Source organism: Aptenodytes forsteri, unplaced genomic scaffold (assembly GCF_000699145.1).
Source record: "Aptenodytes forsteri isolate BGI_AS27 unplaced genomic scaffold, ASM69914v1 Scaffold118, whole genome shotgun sequence".
Classification (NCBI taxonomy): domain Eukaryota; kingdom Metazoa; phylum Chordata; class Aves; order Sphenisciformes; family Spheniscidae; genus Aptenodytes; species Aptenodytes forsteri.
In genome coordinates this window covers 3,207,232-3,227,344 of record NW_008795859.1, presented here as the reverse complement: position 1 = coordinate 3,227,344, position 20,113 = coordinate 3,207,232, and the positions used below count along the sequence as shown (strand labels likewise).

Genomic DNA, 20,113 nt, shown 5'->3' with positions numbered 1-20,113 from the left:
GTTTGTGAGTCTGGTGCAAGCGGAATGTGGCAGACTGACAGCGCTGGAGATTGAGCCCTGTGCGTGTTTCCAGATGGACATCCCCGCCCTGCCATCGCCATGCCTCGTGCTGATCCGGAGCAGTGCCTGCAGCCGGAGAGTGTGGTTCGGCCCTCAGGCTGCTCGGTCCCGGTTCCTCTGAGCCCACCTGCCTGGCGGGCGGCCACCGTTGCCCTCCTCTCCTGGAAACCACAGGGATTCACTTTACTCTGTGCTGGTTTTGGGGGATTTGTCCCCCAGTTTGGCTTTGCCTTCACCTTGGGCAGATCTCTAAAGCCTCTGCAGGCTGTCTTTGCACATGGTATTAGAGGCTTGACCCCATGGATGCTTTAAACCCTGCAGAAATCACTTGGGTTTGCTTAGACGGTCTTCCTACAGCTTTGCAGGTTTTCTGTCTCTCCTGGCTGCAGTTTTGCCGTAGCCACCAGGGTGGTGGTAGTTGTGGTCCAGTGAAAAGGCAACAAGTGGTGAAGCATTTCACCATGGGCACAGTGTTTTAGGTGTGAATCAGGTGTTGGTGGCAAAAAGCTGTTGAGTGGTAACTTGCTGGAAGGAACGGGGTGCTGAGATGGTCCCACGTTTTGGAGCTTCCTGAGCAAGAAGCATGTTGAATGTCAGGCTCAGGCAGCTGGACGTCCCCACAGCTGAGCCTCGTGGGGAGGGGGAGCAGGATGGGGAGAACCAGTTCCTGAAGTGTCACACCATCATGGGCTCTCCTCCCTCGAGGGTGATGTGCCTCTTGCTTCTCCTGCTTCCCACCCTGGGCAGCCCAGTCCCACAGGAGATGCTGGGGAGTTGCAGATTGCCCTTCTCCAAGTACATCAGCCTTGAGAGTTGTCATCACCCCTTGGTGGATGGGTAGAGACTTGAACTCCCTGTGCAACGATTCTGGCTTGGAAGAAGGAAGGAAAACTTGAACCACTCTGAATCTGTTGCTGTAGGGGAAGTTGGCTCTGTCTGTCTTTGCAGGGATGTGCTGCTTTCCTTGATGGTTTTTTTGGTAGCAGGCTTTTTCTTGGAAGGATCCACAGACTTCCCCTTAGCTCGTTCGGTTGGCTGTGCCAACTGGACTGCAGGAGCGAAGAGAAGTATTTCAGGATCTGCTGTTGGTACAAGTCGTACCATGAATACTTGCAGAGGAATGTCCTGGCAAGGTGACAAGGATTAGGTTTTTTTTCTCTTCTGTATATATTTTGGTCTGCAAAAGAAGTGAGAAAAACTGGGTTGAGTGTTAACTGGCAGGTGCCAGTGAGGTGAGGGGTCTGAAAAATCAAGGAACTGGATTTTTCTGACTTTTATAAGCGTTACGATTTTAGAGCAAGATTCTGTATTAACACAGGAATGCTGGGGTGGATAATGGCTTCTCTGGCAGAAAATGTGTCTGTAAATAAGCGGTATGCATGTTAACACAGTATATTCCGCCTTTATCCAGAATAAGATGAGTCACTATTTTCATAGGAGATTATTTTCCCAGTTGATGTGACCATGCTCCTTTTTCGGAGCCTTCTTGCTTAGCAGTCATGAGGAGTTTGAAGAGTTTGCCTGGTGTTGATCTGAAGTATGACATTTAGGATATGTTAAGCAGCTGCCGTGTTTCTGCAGCCATCCGAGATAGCCATGTGCAATATAGCATGAGAGCAGGCCTAATTACTGTGCTTATTGAATGTGATTAATCCTGCTGGCTGAGGAGCCCGGGGAGCGGTGGGAAGCCAGGGCGGTGTGCGTGGCCGCTGCAAATCACGTGCAGCTCTCGGTCTTCATCTGTGCTGGGCCAAATGGCACCAACTGCTCCCGAGTTAACAGCGCGACCGATCTGATTTTATTTATGATCTTTAATTAAGTTTCCATTTTTAAAGGTGACCCTTTTCTCAGGAGCGAGCGGTGGTGCGGCTGAAATCCCTGCAACCATGTATCTTTGTGTCTTTTCACACTTGAAATGATGTTGTGGGAGCTGCATTTTTTTTATTTCCTCTCCATAAATGAATGTGGGAAAATAACAGCTGGCAAGGGCAGATGCTGGCGTGTGGATGCTTGGTGCCAGGGTCAAGCCTTGTCTCACAAGTACCCTCTGCTCTGGTGTGGGCTGGGGGCACGTCCATGGGTGGGCACAGAGGGTGCAGAGGAGATGTGGAGATACCAGGCTTTGTGGAATGGGCCAGTGTGCTCTGGCAGGGAGGTTTGAGGGGAAACCTGGGCTTTGCCTTGGCTGGGATGGAGAGGTAAAAGTTCATGAAGCAACTTTCCCGTGCATAATCTTGAACCAGATTTATTTTGGGGGAGGAAAGGTGATCTTGCAACGTATGCAGCATGCCTGGTGAAATGTGGGATGTCCCTCAAGCCGTTAGTCCAGTGAGTGCTCCAGCCACCCGGGACTGTCAAAAAGGGCTTTCCAGTGGGGCTCCAGGTTTTGGGTGCCTGGAGAAAGAGGTGAATGAGGAGCATGTGGGGGAGCTTGCGGAGACACGCAAATATTTCTTCTCCTCCTCCTGAGGGAGCCAGTGCCATTGTATGGCACAGTGTTAAAGCTTCTGCTGGTCCTGTCCATGAATAATTCAGGCTCTGTGTATGGGGCTTTTCAGTATGCAAGTTTTAAATACAGCATCTGCTCTCATCTAAATTGCAGTTGGCTTGGAAGAAGTTGGCTGAGGGGGTTGCGTGGGGCAGCTGAGGAACAGCTACCTGCCCTTGTTGGGAATGCACAGCCGGAGCATCACAAGGATGCACGCGGGACTGCCTGGTCGCAGGCGCTCAGTCAGACGTCGCGAGGACCTGGGAGTCCTTGAGCTGGGCCACGTGGTGAGCTAAGCATCCTGCTCGAGGTTGTCCCGCACCTTTGGCTTGTGAAGACTCAATCCTGCTGCTCGCAGATGTTGCTGAGGGTGTGGGAGCTCCACCTTCCCCACCCAGACAGGCTGCTCTTCCCTTGGCCTCTGTTGTTAAGTCGTGATGGTTTTTCTCCTTCTCCACATATATGACAGAGGGAGTGTATCACCAGTCCTGTACATGATTTTCTAGCTGCCTGGTCACAGATGTGGTCCTACAAACCCTCTGGTTTCTCTCTTTAACAGCTCTCAATTTGCCCAGTCTCCCACTCTGGCTATCATTAGCCATAAAGGGGTTGCCGAAACCTCTGACAAATCTTAGCGTTGGCTATAAATAATCCACTTCAACACTAGTGGTTTTCGATATTACTTGTGCTCAAAAACATTTTATTGTCTGTCTGTACCTGTGGGGGCTGGGGACTTTTTAAAAACTTATTTTTGGAGACAATTTCCCACCAAACCATCTCAGCCAGAGGAAATAAACAGCTGCAGCGAGGCTATCATTTACCTTGGTTCTGGTTCCAAGAGACAGCAAGAGCCAGTTTTCCAATCTCGTTATGTTGTTTGGCCCCATGATGTAGGGAACAATATTTGCGGATGGGAGCAAAATTTAAAATGTGCCCTTCCTGGGAAGTTGGTGGGAGCTGGCTCAGAGTTGCTGCTGGTGTTTTGAGCCCTTGGTGCAGGAGGCACGTCTTCGTGAAGTCAAGCTGGGTTTGCTGGATGTTGCAGAATAGCAGTGGTTCCTCCTGATGCCACCTTCTGCTGCTCAGCTGATGGAGTCATGAGAAGGCTGGAAGAGCAGGGGAGGGTTGTGCTGCTCTGAAGAGCTGGGCAGAGTGTGCTCTTGAGGTGGGTTAGTGGGGTGGGAGAGTCCTCTTTGACCTCCCAAAAAGTTTGTACTTGCCCATTTCCCTGTGATTTGGCTTCAGCAAAGTAAAGAAGATAAGATGTAAAATGGATCTTACCTTTATCAGGGCTGCTCTTACAAACCCCAAGGACAGCTCACGATGTCACGTTTGATCCTCTCTCCCAGGAGAGAGATGCTCTCAGCTTCCTCTACACCCAGCTAGCAGTCAACCCCTCTTTTTCAGCCCATCTCGTGCTCAGCTGGTTCTGGTGTAGGTAGAACGCAACAGAAGCTGTTGTCCCCGGTCCCAGTGACCTGCACGCACTGGAATGAGTCACAGGTGCCCCGCACTTGCTGTAGGGTTTTAGCTGCTCGCACCTTGCTAACACCCTGTGTGAGTCTACTGAGGAAACGGCCCTGGTGAATGAGTAACGCGGCTCTGCAGCTGGTAGGGTGCGATTAGTTTGTCAGATTAGTAATAAACCAAAGGTCTAATCTTGGGTTGTCTTGGTCTTCTGGACTCAGACCTGCCCAAAGCAGAGCTGTGCGCGGATGGCTGGACGTTGGGGCAAACCCTGGGTACCCAGCCTCGGTGCGTCAGCAGATCTCGCACTGCTCTGCTTCTTTTAAGTAGTTTAGTGTTTGTGGCGAAGGACTCCAGGTGAGGACTAACCTGCCCCACTTCATAATTAACGCTGGCATTTGGTTTATTTCATTTAATCATGCATAACTCTCATGCAATTAAAAACACTCTTTCCCTTCAGCAAAGTAGGAATCTCTGGAATAAACCAGCCAGGTGGGAACTATTTGGAAAATGCGGCAAAACCCCAAACTTGGTGTAATGGGAGGGTTTTTCAGGCAGGGCTATTTTTACCCTGATAGCAGCATCATTGCTGTATAAAAGTCTGTTGTAAAGAGGTCGCTGCAGGTGTGGAAGAGTGAAAGGTGCGAAGGCTTCAAGCAAGAGCATTTGTATTTGCAACCAGGACAGGCTGAGCGGGTTGTGTCAGGCAAAGCGATCTCGGGAGCGGCTGGAAATTCCAGTGGATAAAGTTAATAGCAGTTCCAATGGATGTGGAAATGGAAATAAAATAGCACCCTATAACACTGCAGCTGCTTTCCCCAGCATGGCCCCTGCCTTGCTGTAAGTAACTGCCTTTGTAAAGCTGAGTGTTGCTCTTATCTTAAAAATACATGTTTTTTTCTGAGTGTAGCAGTTGTGTTGGGTTGGATTCCTGACAACTGCAGAAGTCTCAGAGCTGTCCTGTGTCAATTAGCAGCTTCTTGGTAATACGGCCTTAAAAAAAAAAAAAAGGGAGGGGGGAAGAAGTAAAAATAAATACATCTGATTTTTAATTGCCTTGGTACAGCAGAGCCTTGGGTGTTGGAGTATTTTAACACCTGCCCAGCTCAACAGTTGCTTATTGTTGCTGGGTTTTACAGCAGAGCCCAAAATGTCAGCGTGCAGCTGTGGGCGGGCAGGGTTTGCATGAGGGGTTGGGACAAGCCAGCAGGAAACTTGAGGTGCCAGGAGATATTTCTGGGCTTGCTGAGAAAAGTTGAGGATCATTCAGTGTGAAAGTGTTTGCAGGTGAAGCGAGCTGTGCTTCAATGCCAAATTTAAGAGCTGTTCTGTGCTGAAAAGTTTGCTGCGTGAGCTGTGCATTCGCTGTCTCGTAGGTTGGAGACTGGAGTGGCAAAGGCAGTGCCAGAGCCTCCCCGTGCTCCCGTCCCCTTTTTGCTGGGGAGGAGGAAGAGGATGAGCCAGATTCTGTTTCTGTGTGTCAGCAGCAAAGCTGCTGCCCGAATCCCAGCGCCGGCCACCTGTGCCAAACCCACAGCAGCAGAGTTTGGCCTGCACATGCTTTGTGCCTGCTGTTGATGTTTAAAAAAAGCCAACACCCCCCCCCCCCCCAAAAAAAAAAAAAACAAACAAAAAACCCAACCTTTATCTTGCTTCCCTGGAGCGGGGTTGAGTTTGCCACACTGCTGCAGGGGAGGACAGAGGGCTTTGCTCGAGGTGGTGCCCCCCAAGAAGGTGGCTTTCACCAGGGTTCCTCCTCTCTCTGGATGCGGTCCAGAGTCATTACAGCCGCTGGAAAGACTCCCGCTGGCTTCAGAGGGCTCTGGGTCCTTCAGTTTTTGTCATCTTTTCTGCAATATTTAATTAGCTAGGTAAAAATGAACATCAGCAGTTGCAGTTTGTGGGTGGGGGGCAAACGATGCACAAGACCCCCTGTCTTTTATGCTTGCTCTTGACAAAACGCATCCCCTCCCTTCTTCCCCCTCGAGTAGCTTCAAAGGCTGTTTAGTTTGTCGTTGTTTGGTAACTGGGGAGGATGCTTCACCACGCAGCTCAGGAGAACTTGAACAATCTCGTTTAAAGGGAAAAGAAAAAAAGCCATGTTTTTTTCCAAGCTTTGAATCTCCTGTGCTTCATTTTATTTTTGTTTTTTTAAGAGGCACTTCTGCCTGAAGTGTTAAAAACACACCCTTGGAGCTGCTGCAGCAAAGCTGATCCTTGGGCATAGTAAAAGGTTTAATGTATTTTTGTAGGATCCCTTTACAATTCCCACAAGAGAATCCTGCTAGGAAAAATAGAGCTACAAAAAAAGTTTTATATTTGTTTAAAAAGAGCAAAACCAAACCCGATTGCCAGGTATTACCAACTGCATCATATTTAACAGGTGAAAGATATTTGAGCCCGATGTGACTCGTCGGTGCAGTTGCTATCACTGGATAATGTGCCTTTACAGCTTGCCAGGTCTGTGTCAGAGACGTGCAACTACATGTGGCCGGTTTCTTTCCTCCCCCATCCTGGAAAAATAGATCCCTACTGTCTAGCCACGGAGGAGTATGCATTTTTTCCCCAGTATATAATCTTTGGTATTCCTACAGAAGATGCTAAATATAAACAGTGGTGAAGGTACCTTTGACTAAATAAGCCAAATGTGGCAGAAGGGAGCTCCGCCTGGTCTTAGGGGCCACAGCGGGATTTATGGGCCAGATCTGAGGATTTTCTGAGCTTTGGCGTTTTTTCTGACCAGCCCAGCCCACGTGGCATGACAAGGAAGGCTCAAACCTGCAGCCTTGTTCACTTTGCCCCGGTGCAGGGACAGCGACGCACCACGTGTGGTGGGACAGGAGATGGCAGTGGGGCTTTCCAGGTGACGCGGTAGTGGTGCTGAGGAGGGAGACAGCAGGGTGGCCTGTTGGGCTGTTAGGATGGCGGTGATGCTGCACCCCATGTCCTGCTCCCCCAGGTGGTGCCTGGTTCTGCCTGCGTGCAGCGGGCACTCCAGGAGATGCACCGTGCCCAGCAACCAAGCTATGGAGCTGTGCCTCCTGGGTCTGCAAAGACATGAGCTGTTTGAGTCCAGGGCCACCTGGCCTCCCTTTATGCATCCTTCTGGGAAACGGGCAGAAGTTGAGCCCTCTGTCCTCCTCGAGTGCCTTGCAGTCGTAGAGCAGGGGAGAGCAGAGGTGGTTTGATTTCTAAAGGCTCCTTTCTCTTTGTCCCCAGATCTCAGGAGCTGCACCTGAGAACCGAGGCGCATTCCTATCTCTCTGACCTGACTAAGCCATCGGACTTGGAGTTCATTGAAACCAAGAGACCGCGCCTGGATCTGCTGCAGGACCCCCTGATGCGGCACTCGCCTCTCCTGAACCAGAGCCAGCAGGGAGGGACAGAGGATCTCTCAAAGGTAAGGGGACAACGGCCTGGGATGCTAGCTGGGTGTGGGGTCTGTGTTTTGGGATCCCCTTGGCTTGTGTAGAGCTACCTTTGAGGCTCTGGGCTGCTACTGAAATCAGTGTAGATGGTGGTTCCTGATGCATCAAGCAGTGCTTGGTGGTGGTGGATGAAATGGGGTGACCGTTTTGGGGACACAGAAGTGTATCAGCTTTCCCCATAACTTTTATAGTCACGGGCTTGCATTTACTGGGCTATTAGATGCACCAGAACAATTAGGAAGCTCCTGTAGGCTGAATTAGGGATGGTCATGTCTGGCTTTTCTGGATGCTGTGCCCTGATTTGATTTTTTACTTGACCTTTCTCATTTATCACATCTCTTTATTTAATATTGGTGTTTGCAGGGTTTGAATTGGTTGCTGGTGGTTCTTTAATATAATCTTCCCCAGGAAAGCCTCCCTTGTCTTAGTCTCATTTAACAAAGCAAATTGTTTACTTGCAATTGTCCCCTCTGCGCATATAATAAATGTTGCAAAGAGAAATCCCTTGCTTGTATGCCTATTTGGATTTACTTTTGTGCTCTGTTGGGGTAAATTGTATTTGATTTTACCTCGAGCTTGGACGTATTCCTGGCTGGCAGGAAAGTCTTGCTGGGTAAATATGCTGAGGGCAGCTGGCTTGCGCTGCCAATGCGAGCTCCAGCGCTGTGAGCACCGAGGGTTAATGCGGCTGCAGGCTGGGCTTCGGAGATGTCCGAGCCCTCAGTGAAATGAAAGGGAAGTCAGCACCCTTACCTGGGACCACGGGATGGTGTGCTGTATTGCCGTGGGAGCTGACTGAAATAACACGTGGGCCAGAAAGCTCTTGCTTGGGAGTGCTGGGATATTCAGACATCTCTTAGCAGTATAGTACTGATGGGCCTTACATGAGATCCCTCTGACCTGTCTCGAGTGAGAAGGACATTTAACTTTGGGGTCGTTCAGATGCCAAGGGAGGCCTGGCTGGATCTCCTGCGGGAGAGGGCTGCAGGGCCTGCCTGTTAGGAATGGTGAGCTGATGCTGGAAGGGATGGAGCAGCTCTTTAAGAGCTATGTTTGAACTCGGAGACTACGAGAAATGCACCAGACACATCAGCTTGCTCTCCTTCAGCTCTTGATAGTGTGTTGCCTTGGAAAAGGTGTCTCCAAGATGCTGTGGCTCTTTTGTGTCCCATCTTTGCCGCTCCCTCCGAGATGTGTCTTAACGAGGCGATGCTGTGACCAGGAATCTGCTCTCTGGGCCACCGGGATGTGTTGTGGTGGCTCTGAACCACACTACTCGTGGGATGCTGGGTTGGGTGGCTGATGGGGAAATAAACTGTTGGCCACGAAACAAAAAATATCTCCCTCCAAAGATGTGAGGAAACCAGGACGGCTTTTCTGTCTGCGCATTATTTCCATCCCTAGTTCTGTTCTGCTTCTCACCGGAAAACCACGTATTGTCTCAGCTATTTGTTTCTAATAGGCAAAGCCACTCTTGAGGCATTAGTTGATGAGTTCAAGGGGCTGCATTTGTTTCTTGGTCTCTGACACGTTTCCAAGAATTACATGCATTTTATGGGGCTTAAAACATTTGTTAATGAAAGAGAGAGAGAGGGAAAGCTGTGAGATACAATTCAGGAAGACAAGATTATGCTTTTAGTGGAGCCATTTGTAATTTCAGGGTCTGGAAGGAAGAAGAAGATGTGGTGTTTCTGACTGGTGAAAGCCTAAGTGGAGCTGGGATTAGCTGCTCAAAACTAGCAGGGGCTGTTTCCAGAATGGGTTTGATGAAGCTCACTGCAAGACTGGGATGATCTCAGTGCTGTTCAAGTGGTTGGGAGCAGAAGGCAAGTCTGGGGTGTAGGACCACCACTCTGAAGGTATATCTGCCTTTGCAGCTTGGGAAATTGGATTAATAGCAGTCTTTTGGCTTTTTTTTTTTTGAGCAGTCATCCTCAGACTAGTCTATAAACTGCTTGTGGACATTAAGGTCGTGGTAAAGCTCCTGCAGCTGATCCGTGCATCGCCCTGAGCCTCAGCGTGTTAGAGAAGCTGTTCTGGGTGTGCTGGTCCAGAGGAAAAGCAAAGAGCTGAGACTGATCTTTGGCCACAAGCTCTGGACACTTGCATATCTGGGCTATTTACACATGTAAAACTACTTCTTGTGTCCATGCTAAGCCACCAACAGTTGAATTCAGAACTGGGCTCTGATGGTGTAAATCACCATCTAGAACAGCTGATAAAGACCTTCCGAAGAGGCTCTGTGCTGAGCTCCATGACTGCTTTCAGCTCCTCTGCCTGGCTGATGTGACCTCCTAAAACACCACGTCGCGATGCAGCCCGTCCTGGCAGCTAATTCCCACTCCGCTCCATCCCTGTGGACGCTGGCCCATGCTTCACTTCTAGCACCACTGTGTTTTTCCTGCTTGCTCATGTCCTCTGTTCTCAGGGGTTATTCTGCAAGCTTCCTCCCTTCCTGCAAGCGCTCTGCAAGGTGGGTGCAGAGCCAGAGGTCTCTGCATCTGCGAGCTGCACGTGGACCAGAGCGGTGGCACACATGTGGTGGCAGGACGTGTCCCAGAGCGGTGGCACACACGTAGCAGCAGGATGTGTGTCCCAGTGACCAAAGCTGGAGAGAGAAATGTGCTGTTCCATCTGTGCTGCTGACTCAGTGCCTGACGAAGTCATTCGATACTTTATCTAGGGCAGCTTTGCAAGCCGGGCGAGCTCTTTGGGTGAGATGCACCATGTGAGCCCAGTATTACTAAACACGCTGGTGGTTGTTTAGAGAGAGTATTCTAGGAGTTGTTTGCTTACCCCTTACCCCATTCCATGTTGTTGCAGTCACTGCGTGGGGAGGAGCTCAATTTACTCATCCAAGTAACAGCACTAGGACTGCTTTTTGTGGTGATTTTGCAGATGGAGCTAACTTTTGCACAGTAAAGAGCTTCACAAAACCCTCAATAAAAAGGTTAGGGCTTTGCTTTCACACTCTGGGTGCCAGCCTGACTGTCCCAAGGGACGTAGCTGTAATGCCCCAGCAATGGATGTCGCTTTCAGGCAGTGGGTACCTGTTGGTGTCTGGTTTCAGAGCAGCAGTGGAGCTGAGATGCAGAATCGGGTCTGTGGTGGTGTGAGTTTAGCACGTCCCTGAAAACTATCGGTTATGTTGGGTTTACCAACCTTCAGCCCAGAGGAGAGAGGTTAACACCATTCCTGCACATTTCCAAGGCCTTTGTTTTGGGCCATAATCTGTGCTCTGAACACAGATGAAGTAATTGATGTGGCAAATGCTGGTGACAGGTTCCAGTGTTTTTCCCATTACTACCACCAGAAGAGAAGTGGATCTCTTAGGTCTTTTAGTCCTCATCTACCTCTCCCAAACATGGCGTGAGCTGGGCCCCTTTACCCCATTCAGGATCACTGCAGCCTTGCTCCAGGCGAGGCTTGGTTTGTAAGGAGAAGGTAATGCCTTCTATTAGATCAGCGCGTTATAGCTGGAGAAAACAGACTCACTTTTGGGCAGCGTGCCTTTTGAAAGCAGCAGCTTTACAGCTAAATCTCAGTTGGTCTAGTAAAAGGTATTGCCTTTCCTTATGAACATTGGATTGCTCATATCCTCGAACACTGGTGTTTCTTTTCAAGCTGGGGAAGAAAAGATTGTTTTCTTGCCTGCTTTCCCCCACTTGAGCATCTTTTTCCCTGTAAGAGGGGTTGCTGTGACGTTGCTGCAGTGCGTTTAGTCCTGTGCTCCTGCTGCTGGACGGAGCCAGGAAGGCTCAGGCGAGCTCAGTCTGCTGGGGGAGAAATGAAATCTCCCCGTGCCCTCTGTGCCAGCGTGGGCTGACGCTGCCTCCGAGAAGGTGCTCCCTTGAGCTGGCTGAGAATAACCAGGCAAAACTACAGCAGGACTGTTTTTTCAATCACTGCAAGCCTGGATGTGAGATTTGTTGGAAGAGCTGCCATGATGCAGATTTGCCGGGTGTGCTCTTGGCAGAGATGCAGGAGCTGGTTCCCAGGACCCTCGGTGGCTTCTGCTTTCTTTCCGATAGAGAAAGTCACGGACCTCCATCACGTAACAGCAGATAGGAGTAAAACAGACGGCTCCAGAGTGGGCCAGTAATGTATCTGCACGATCCCCTGTCTCTGCGCATACGTGCGCAGCTGGTGCTGCGTGCGATCCTGCCCCGTAGGGACGGTGAGCGTGGTGCGTCTGGTCGAGCAGCGCCTGCTCTCCCCCCTCCAGAGCTGGAGGTTAGTCCTGCCTCTCCCATCTCTTCCTATTCCCTTTATGCTTCCACTTGTTCTTCCCATTTCTGAGACTGCTTTTCCACCACGTACGTGGTTTGCTGCTCCTTCCTATAGGATGTGAGTCAGTTGTGATCTGCATTTAGTCCCCTTGCAAGGGCTGGCTGGCTGCACTTATGCGTAGCCTATTGCTACAGCAGGAATATGCTTATGGGGAGCCATGTAGTCCCACGGGTACGGGGCTGGGTGGAGGCTTAGGAAACCTGAACCTCACTGCCTTCTGCCCTGGCAGGCCGCTGGTCACTGGGTAAGTCTCTTCCCCTTTCTGTATCTCAGATTTCTCCATCTGTACAAGGGACAATGCCACTTCCCTCTTTTGTAAAATAATTAACAACTATTGATGGAAAAAAGGCTATTAAGAAGCCATGTGTTGTTAGGACTTGGACTCTGCTTTACATTGTTGAAGGGTTTTAATTTCTTCCTTTTCTGCATGAGTGTTTATGTTGTGCTACAGACTGAAAAATGGAATAAGAAAAGGGAAGGGGGGAGTCTTGGAAGAGACAGCACCAAGGCCAGGAAATATGTATGGCAAAGCAGAAATTAGGGCAAAGGGTATTTTGATTTGATGCATGTTAATGTAGCTTTAAAAGCAATTAATTGAAAAAGGAGGAATTAACACATTTAAAATGCCTTTTTAATGATGCATTGAAGCCAGCAGCATACATGCCAAATTTCACACTGGCTGCCCGTTCCAGAGCCCAATTTACAATAAACTCCTGGAAAACAGGCTGGGGATGGAAAGGCTCTTGGCTAGCCTGCTAACCCCTGCCCCGGCCACAGGCTGGCAGAGCACCGAGGACAACCGAAAGGCCTTTCGGGAGCCCTGCTTCCTCCTCGCCGTGCTGGACGGTGCCTTGGCAGTGCTGTTCCCTGGTAGCTGCTCCATCCCTTGACGAATGTGCGGAGGGAGAGGAGCGGGAGGCTGGGGACTCCCGCAGCAGGGTTTGCCCCAGCATGGGGAGGGATGCTTGGAGGGGCAGCGCCGCAGCTCCCAGCACGGATAGCTGGGCGGGCTGGCTGGTAAATCACCAGTGCCTTCTGCTCCGTGGCTTTGTTATGGGAACATTGATCTGTTGCTGGGATTAACCTCTCAGAGTTTCCAGTGGGTTGGTCTTGCAGTTATTAATGAAACTGGCTGGAACTTGTGTTGACCTTGGCAGAGGCCCCAGTTGGCTTGGAGGTAACTGGCAAAAGCATAATCTCTAATTGAGTAATCCAGTGCTGGGGGAAGGGAGCGGAGGGGGTGGAAATGCAGCAGTGCTTTGAACTGGGAGAGCTGCGGCGCTCTGACGGGATGCGTAGGAGTGGAGCGCTCAGAAAGGTGCTGAGCACGGCAGCCGCTGAGGGAATTAGCAAGGAAAAGTGAGGCGGCATCTCGGTTCCCGCACCCCGAGCTCCCTCTTGTAGAAACCAGCCCTGAATTCCAGCGCCTCCCCGTGATTTATTGCCGCGGAACAATAGCGCAGAGGGGCTGGAGAGCGAAACGAAGCTGTGAGTGTTGGCCGTCCCTGGGCGCGTGTCCTCCCGTAGCCTCTGAGTCTGCGGCATGGATCACGCTGGGCTCTCCCTTCCCTGCCGGAGGTTGTTTTTCACTTGGGAAAAAGAGCTCTGGGCTCATTCCTTGGGCTCTTGATGAACGTCTGCAAGCAGGGACCCAGCGACAGCACAGGGCTGTCCTCCTTGACCGTGCACCTCTGCTGCAGGAGAGGGAGCCATTTCCTTGTCCAGCTGTGGCTGTGCCCACGTCTGGTGGGGAGGGGGTGGCTGCCAGGGAGCCCCGTGGGACACCCAGGCAGAAGGATCCTGCGGAGCGGGGGTGGCACTGATGGAGAAGGGACACGCCGATGCTGCCAGCACCCTGCCACTCGTTCCGGGTTATCTGAAACCCAAGTGAGATGCAGAGCTCTGTGCCAGTGCATGGCTTGATCAGCCCTGTGAAAGGTGAAATGCCTCAGATGACTTGCCACGAGAAGAAGAATAATTCTCACCCTGTGAAAGGTGAAATGCCTCAAATGACTTGCCCCGAGAAGAAAAATTCTCGCCCTAAGGACTGCAGGGTGCACAATGTGAAGCCTGCACATGCTGCATGGCTTCCCAGCTGCTTCTTGGAGGAGCGGACTTCTATGGAAATGGCTCTAACCTTAGGTCTGAGCAGTGAAATGCAACCATTTTAGTGGGTACAAACATACCTGTGTCTCTCCTGCTTTTGTCCTCCTTCCCCTGCGGAGAATGACATTTCTTATTAACTCTCCTTGCAGCCTTCTTGTCCGGCAGGCAGGCTGGGCCTTCCCCGTTGTCCCAAGGCTGGTGGTGCAGTTGGGCGCCCATCAGGAGCGAGTAGCGTGGTGTTATTGAGTTCAGCAGCTGTAGGAGGATCCTCCTGTGACGTGTTCAACATCCACCCATCTGCCATGCGGTTGCTCATGCTGTTGATTTGTGCTTGATAAAAATCTGATTGCTAAAATGATTCGTTGGGGTGGGGGAGGGGGGGGGAAGCTTTGCGTTAGGGCAGCAATGATTCAAAGCTATTTCTGGGAAGATGAGGGAGATGTTGGCATTCTCTGTCATTCCAAACATATTTAAAAGCTGAAATATTTGCATTGTTCACGTTGTCACAGCGCAAACACTTCTGGCTGGATTTCTCCTTTCCCTTGCTTTCCTCCCTGCTCCGAAGATCGTTTCCAAATCGCAGGAGGATGCGTGTGAGTGTGTTGACCCCCACTCACCTGCGCGTGAACACACACATTCGGGAGCGTGGGTCTGCCTTGTGCAAGCAGTCTGGCTCTCGTGGCATGCCCGGGTGTTCGTTGCATCGCCCGCTGTGAAGTGGCTGTGGCAGGATGGCTGCGAGGGCTTGTCAGCAGCCCGTGCCGTGCACCAGCTCGGGATGGGAAGCCAAGGGAACAAACAGCTGGAGGAGTGTTGTATCTGGAATGGGGTGCTCCGTCCCGTGCACGGCCTCGTGCTGGTTTCATTCGAAAAATCAGATGCTGTTAGGTGTTGCGTAGTCCTTCCAAGATGTTCGGCTCCTCCAGCCAGCCCTGGGGTGGGGAGTAAAGGGAAGGAGCACCGAGATTGACAAGACAACTGATTTCATTCCATTTTTCAGCTGAAGTTCCTATGGCTGAAGAACTGAACTGTGGCCTGAGAGACTCGGGCACGGCAGGGAAAGCCCTCGTGGGCTGTGGAAATGCTCTGGAGGCAGGATGTAAAAACTGAGCTTGACCTTCCCTGAGCCGCCTGCAGCCCAGCTCTCCCCTGCCCCGGCTGCTCCAGCCCGCGGTGGTCCGAAAGCCACGGAAAGCGGGGCTGAGACTCAACAAGGCTGGAAAACCGATGGGCGAACTGACGGTGCCTCAAGCGCAGGTTGTTGTTTTGCACTTCTTCAGCTCGTTTGTGGTGATCGACATCCAAAACAACCTTTTAAATTGCCTTTCAAGCCGTAGCGGTGGAGAAGGGCGGTGTGATAAGGCTGGCTGCTTCTTGGGAGCCTGCTTCATCATTTACATAATTGGACTTTTCTGTTCCATTCAGTCAATATTACAAGGCTTGCTCAGTGCGACATCTCACCTGATCTGTTTGAGGGAAAGAAAGTCCCCTGACTTTTTGTGCCTCACCCCTGTAACTGGAAGAAATACTGCCTTTTTTTTTCCTGCTTGCAACAGGGCAGCGTTGTGAGCTGGGTGTGCTGCTTGGAGATTTTTTCTTCTCCATCTTTGAAGTGTTTGTACATGCTATGTGTATCTGCTTTCTCTTTAATAGCAAGGATTCTTATGTGCCCTGTTATGTCCTGGAAGTACAGGGGAGCAAAGCTAGTTTGCTGCTTAACTTTGTCAGTCCTCGGGTGGGACTTAGGAAATGGGGTTGGTGTGGCAGAAACTGGCACTGGTCTCCTGTGCATTGCTCCAAAGCACAGGGATGGTGCAGGGTGAGGAGGGCTATGCCAGCTACTGTCCGCCTGCGGTTAATCCATTTTTGCACATTCATGGTAAAAAGAAACTCCCACCTGGAATAAATTTCCAAGGAAGAATTCAGTCCTGGTACCAAGAGTGAGGTCCTGGCTATTTTCTTCTCCCCCTGCAGTTTCAGCCTGATCTGGGTTTATTCTCTTCTCCTCATCTTCTGGGAGGGGGTGTGGGTGCTGTTGGGCACAAAGCACTGCTCCAGCTCCCACCGGATCCAAGCGCCCTCCAGGATGGGATACGTGATTCTCCCTGCTTCCATGTGATCTGGCTGGTTAGTGCAGGTGACAAAGCAGCAGGAGGTTGTTACCGATTTGCAAGCAGGTATGTCTTCTCGCAGATGAACTTGGCCTCCCTCCTTGTTCAGCATCCCTGTATGCCCCTCCTCGCCAAGGGTCTTCCTGGGGAGGGCGAGGGATTAGGTGGGAGCAGCTTGGGCGTCTTCTCCGTGAACATACAGCACCAAGCACGTTTTTGGTGCTGTGCTTTTCTATCATTATGAAATGCAGCCCATCCACAGTTCTGACTCACACAATGAAGCCAGTGAGTTGTGACACTGATCAGATTAATTTTGTGTGCTGCGTTTTGAGGAGGAGAGGTATTTCATGCTAAATCCTTCCTTCCCAGCACTGGGTGGAAAGCCGTGGAGGAGATGCAACAGCAATCGATGGTGTTTGCCTGCTGCTGCTAGAGGGGATGGAGTGGGGGAGTGATTTCAGACATGGATTTGGCAGAGACGAGTTGCTGCTCTTTGTGCCTGTGGTGATGGAGCTGTAATAACATATTGAACATGGCAACAGCCCTTGCTAAAACTCCGTGACTTCACGTCTATGCTTCGTGGAGCCTCATCTCTTAACACTCTCAGCATCGATAACAAGAGAAGAGCTGTCGAGTGCCAAAGGGCCTAGTTATAATCGCTCACGGAAAACCTCCTTTCTTTTTGGACCCAAACCTGCTTTTTAAACATAAAAACTCTTTGGCTGTGTTTTAGGCAGAGAACATTCAGAGGGTTTTCTGGCTTGCTCCACCACGAAATGCTCTGCAACTTCGCGCTGCATGGGGGGGGCCGAGGGGCGATGGACACTTGGTGTGCGTCAGGAATGCTGGCTGCGTGCTCAGCGAGCAGAGAGGGGTTGTTTTAGGACAAGCTGACAGGCCCTTGGCTTGTTCTGCTGCTCTCGAAAAATGTAATTCTAATTCTTGGCACCTTTCTCCAGGAGGATAAGGAGCAAGAGCGCGGTGGAGCCTGCTCCCTCTGCCCTTAAAAATGGGCTTTTACCCAGTGGCAGAGCTGGCTCAGGGCGGGAGCGATGTGCTCTGTCCTACCCCTGGTTTGGTGAATTGAAAGCGGAAATTAGTGGGGGAGAAGCAGCGTGGGATGAAATGACCTGAACCACCTCCTTGCAGTCCTGACCTAGATCTAGTTACTCTTTGGTCATCTTAGCGCTCTGACCGAGCGTCTTCTGCGTGTGCCAGTGCTCAGCCCAGCTTCTGCTCACCTTCATCCCAGCCAAGGACTGGCAACCCCTTTAATTCCGCAGCCGGTACCTTTTCCTGCACCCAGTACCTTTTCCTGTGGGATGCAGGGGAGGAGTGGAGCACTGTCCTCTGGCAGTGCCAAGCAGCAGAGGAGGAGGTGGGCAGCAGATGTGGGGCTGCCCAGTGTGTGGTGCCTCCGCCACATCTCGAGGGGCTCCCCACGGGGCTGCAGAGCCTGCAGCACCCCACTCCAGCACATGCTGGCAGCGCGGGTTTCTCCACTGCTTTGGCACTTTATCACCTCCTCTGCCTGCACGATAATGCTTCCTAGGCTTGCCTTTGAACAACCTGCTCTGATCGCTGCCCTGACAAGGGACATGGCTGATTTCTCTCCTCCCTGCGCTGTTCCCTGAGGAGCAGCAGTGATCGTTTCTGCCTTCTGATCTCCGTGTTGGATGCCGTTGTTCCCATGGCTGCTTAGGAAAGAGCCATTGCCTAGTGCAAATCAAGCCGTCCCACGTGGTTACGTGACCAAACCAAGCACAGGCTTTTATTTCAGGCTGTTTTTCAGGTCTGCGTTATTTTATCTCGTGCCAGCCATCACAGGTATGACACAGAGCAGATTGCCCCCAGCAGCTAATGTGTTTCTACCTCGGCAGCAGGCAGAGTGGCAGATGTAAACACAGGAACGTTACAGTCTTTCAAACACTAAAAGCTACTAAAGAATAGGCAGGTATGTGTATATAAATATATAGTGTGCATTATATTTAATAATGATATTAAAATATATTTGGAGGGGGATTTGTAAATTCATGCATCCATGAATGTTTCATGTGTATATACTTTTTCGCAGGTTTTTAAGTAATTGAAAAGCCTACATTTTTTACGTATATGTGTGTGCACACACACATATATATGCTGCCTCATATACTTGTAAGCTATTTTTTCAAAGGCTTCTTCTAGCTGTGCAGTTCAGTCATCCTGCCTTCAGCAGCCTCACAGAGAAAGGCTTAGAGTCTCGAGCAAAGCTAAATATTGATTTGAGTCAATCCGGGTGCACTTGGAGACATCACTAGTGTTCATGAATACAGCATAATCGCTGATTGGAGTGGGGAAATTTCATCATAAAGGCCCCAAAAGGGAGGTTTATTATTGCTTTCTTCCAAATGCCTGAATTTTATTAGCTTCAGTCATTCTTGGCAGGGCAGTGGAATGGGATTTTATAGTTAGCAAAGGAAAAGTAAACACAGTAATCATTTCACAGCCCTGTGCCTGCCAAACCAAGATGGAAATTCCAGCCTTGGTGGGAAGCTGCTGCTTTGCTAACAGATAATAGCAAATACACTGTGGGCTTATTCTTGCTGTGGGAGCTGAGATGTTTGGGGTTTTTTTCCTGTAACATCCTGGCCTGGAGAGGCAGGGGTGCTTCATGCTTTTATGCAGGAACAGCCTGGGCAGAGGTTTGCAGTTTGAGCAACTCCCAAAGCCATTCACAGTTAGAAACGGTGCTTCTGCCCTGAGCCTTCTGGAGCTGCTTTATCCGGCGCTCTTGTTGGTATTTGGTCTTTCCTTGGTCAGTTTTGCTCTGATCGCGGAGCTGAGTGATGCTCGAGGAGCATCACACTTGAGACACCGTGATGGTCCCTACACCCTGAGACCATCTCTACCTGCTGAATTGGGGGGTAAAAATATTATGGCAAAAAAATTCTCAAAATAAATCCAAAACTCTCATGAAAGGTTTGTTTTGCATGTTTTTCTGGGCTTGTCGAGGCGGAGGGCTGGGCTGATGGCTCACGTCTGGACCAGCTCCCGCCTGCGTTTCCTGCTGCCGGGGGACGTTATTTCCTCCCACCTTCCTGCCCCACCGGCTGTGGGGATGGTGGTGGGGATGGCCAGCACTGCTGCCCCCCTGTCTGCCGCCCCCGGGGCTCAGGATGCGGCCTCCTGATGGAAAAGCAGGCGGAGCAGCGAAGGAAATGGCTACTCAAACAAGCGGCGAATGTCGAGGCACCCCCTTCCACGTGTCTGCACAATTATTAGAACAATAAACCATTGAACGCAGCCGGCGGCTGGCTCTGATTGATGGTGCAGCTGATGGTTGCTTTGTACCACCCGTGCTCCCTGTCAGCACGTATCCTGAGCGCGGCGGCATGTCTTGGTTGGTGCTACACCCGCCTCTTCCAACACACAGAGATGCCTGCAAGCAGCCGGGGCCATGCCCCATATCCCCGCGTGTGTCCCAGGGTGTTGTCGTAGCACCGCTGCTTGTGGGGTGCTTGGGGTCGTGGCTGGTGCATGTGTTTTGTATGTCCGGGGGGGCTGCCGAGCTGCCGGTGGATGCCTCGGGCAGTGGAGGGGCAGGTGGAGGCATTGCAGGGCCAGCACCTGCTTAAAGGGGAGATGCCAAAATGAAGGGGGAGTTAAACAGGCTTCAGCAGTATGTGGGGGACAGATGAGGCCACTAAAAGCTTCATTAAAAGCCAAAACAAGCTGTTTCAAGGGAAGGGCTTTTTTCCCCTCACGAGCCTGTTCTTTACATTGGTTAAAATTTTTTCAAAAGCATCTAAGCAGCTGTGAGCCTTGTTTCACGCTTAAACAAGTTTTCCAGTGCAGTCACCTCGAAATGGAAGTCGGATCGGCTTGGATTCCTGATGAAGAAGTTGCCTGGGTTTTTTTTCTCTCAGCCAGTGAAGTTCACAGGTCAGATTTAGCAGTGACCCCTATCTGCTTCCAGGCCACTCAGTTCAGATCTCATGTGCGTGTTTGAGTCTCAAGATATGCGTGCGTGTGTACTGAAATGTTCTGATAGAGACTTTACTGATAAAAATTGAACTTTTGGGATCTTACTAGATTTTGGGGGCAGGGGAAGTCTTTGGAGTATTGCCATTAAGTCCGGTTTTCTTGCAGTCTTAGAATTTCTGGTTTTTACAGATGAGAGGTAT

The 20,113-nt window shown here is 50.7% G+C and overlaps 1 protein-coding gene across 1 annotated transcript in view; it reads left to right on the top strand.

Annotated features, from left to right (window-relative positions):
* Window positions 1–20,113, top strand: part of NCOR2 (nuclear receptor corepressor 2) — a 222,867-nt gene that overhangs the window by 17,856 nt on the left and 184,898 nt on the right. Inside the window, 1 exon segment of the mRNA XM_019473303.1 lies at window positions 7,235–7,415. Coding sequence (XP_019328848.1) covers window positions 7,235–7,415 — 181 coding nt within the window.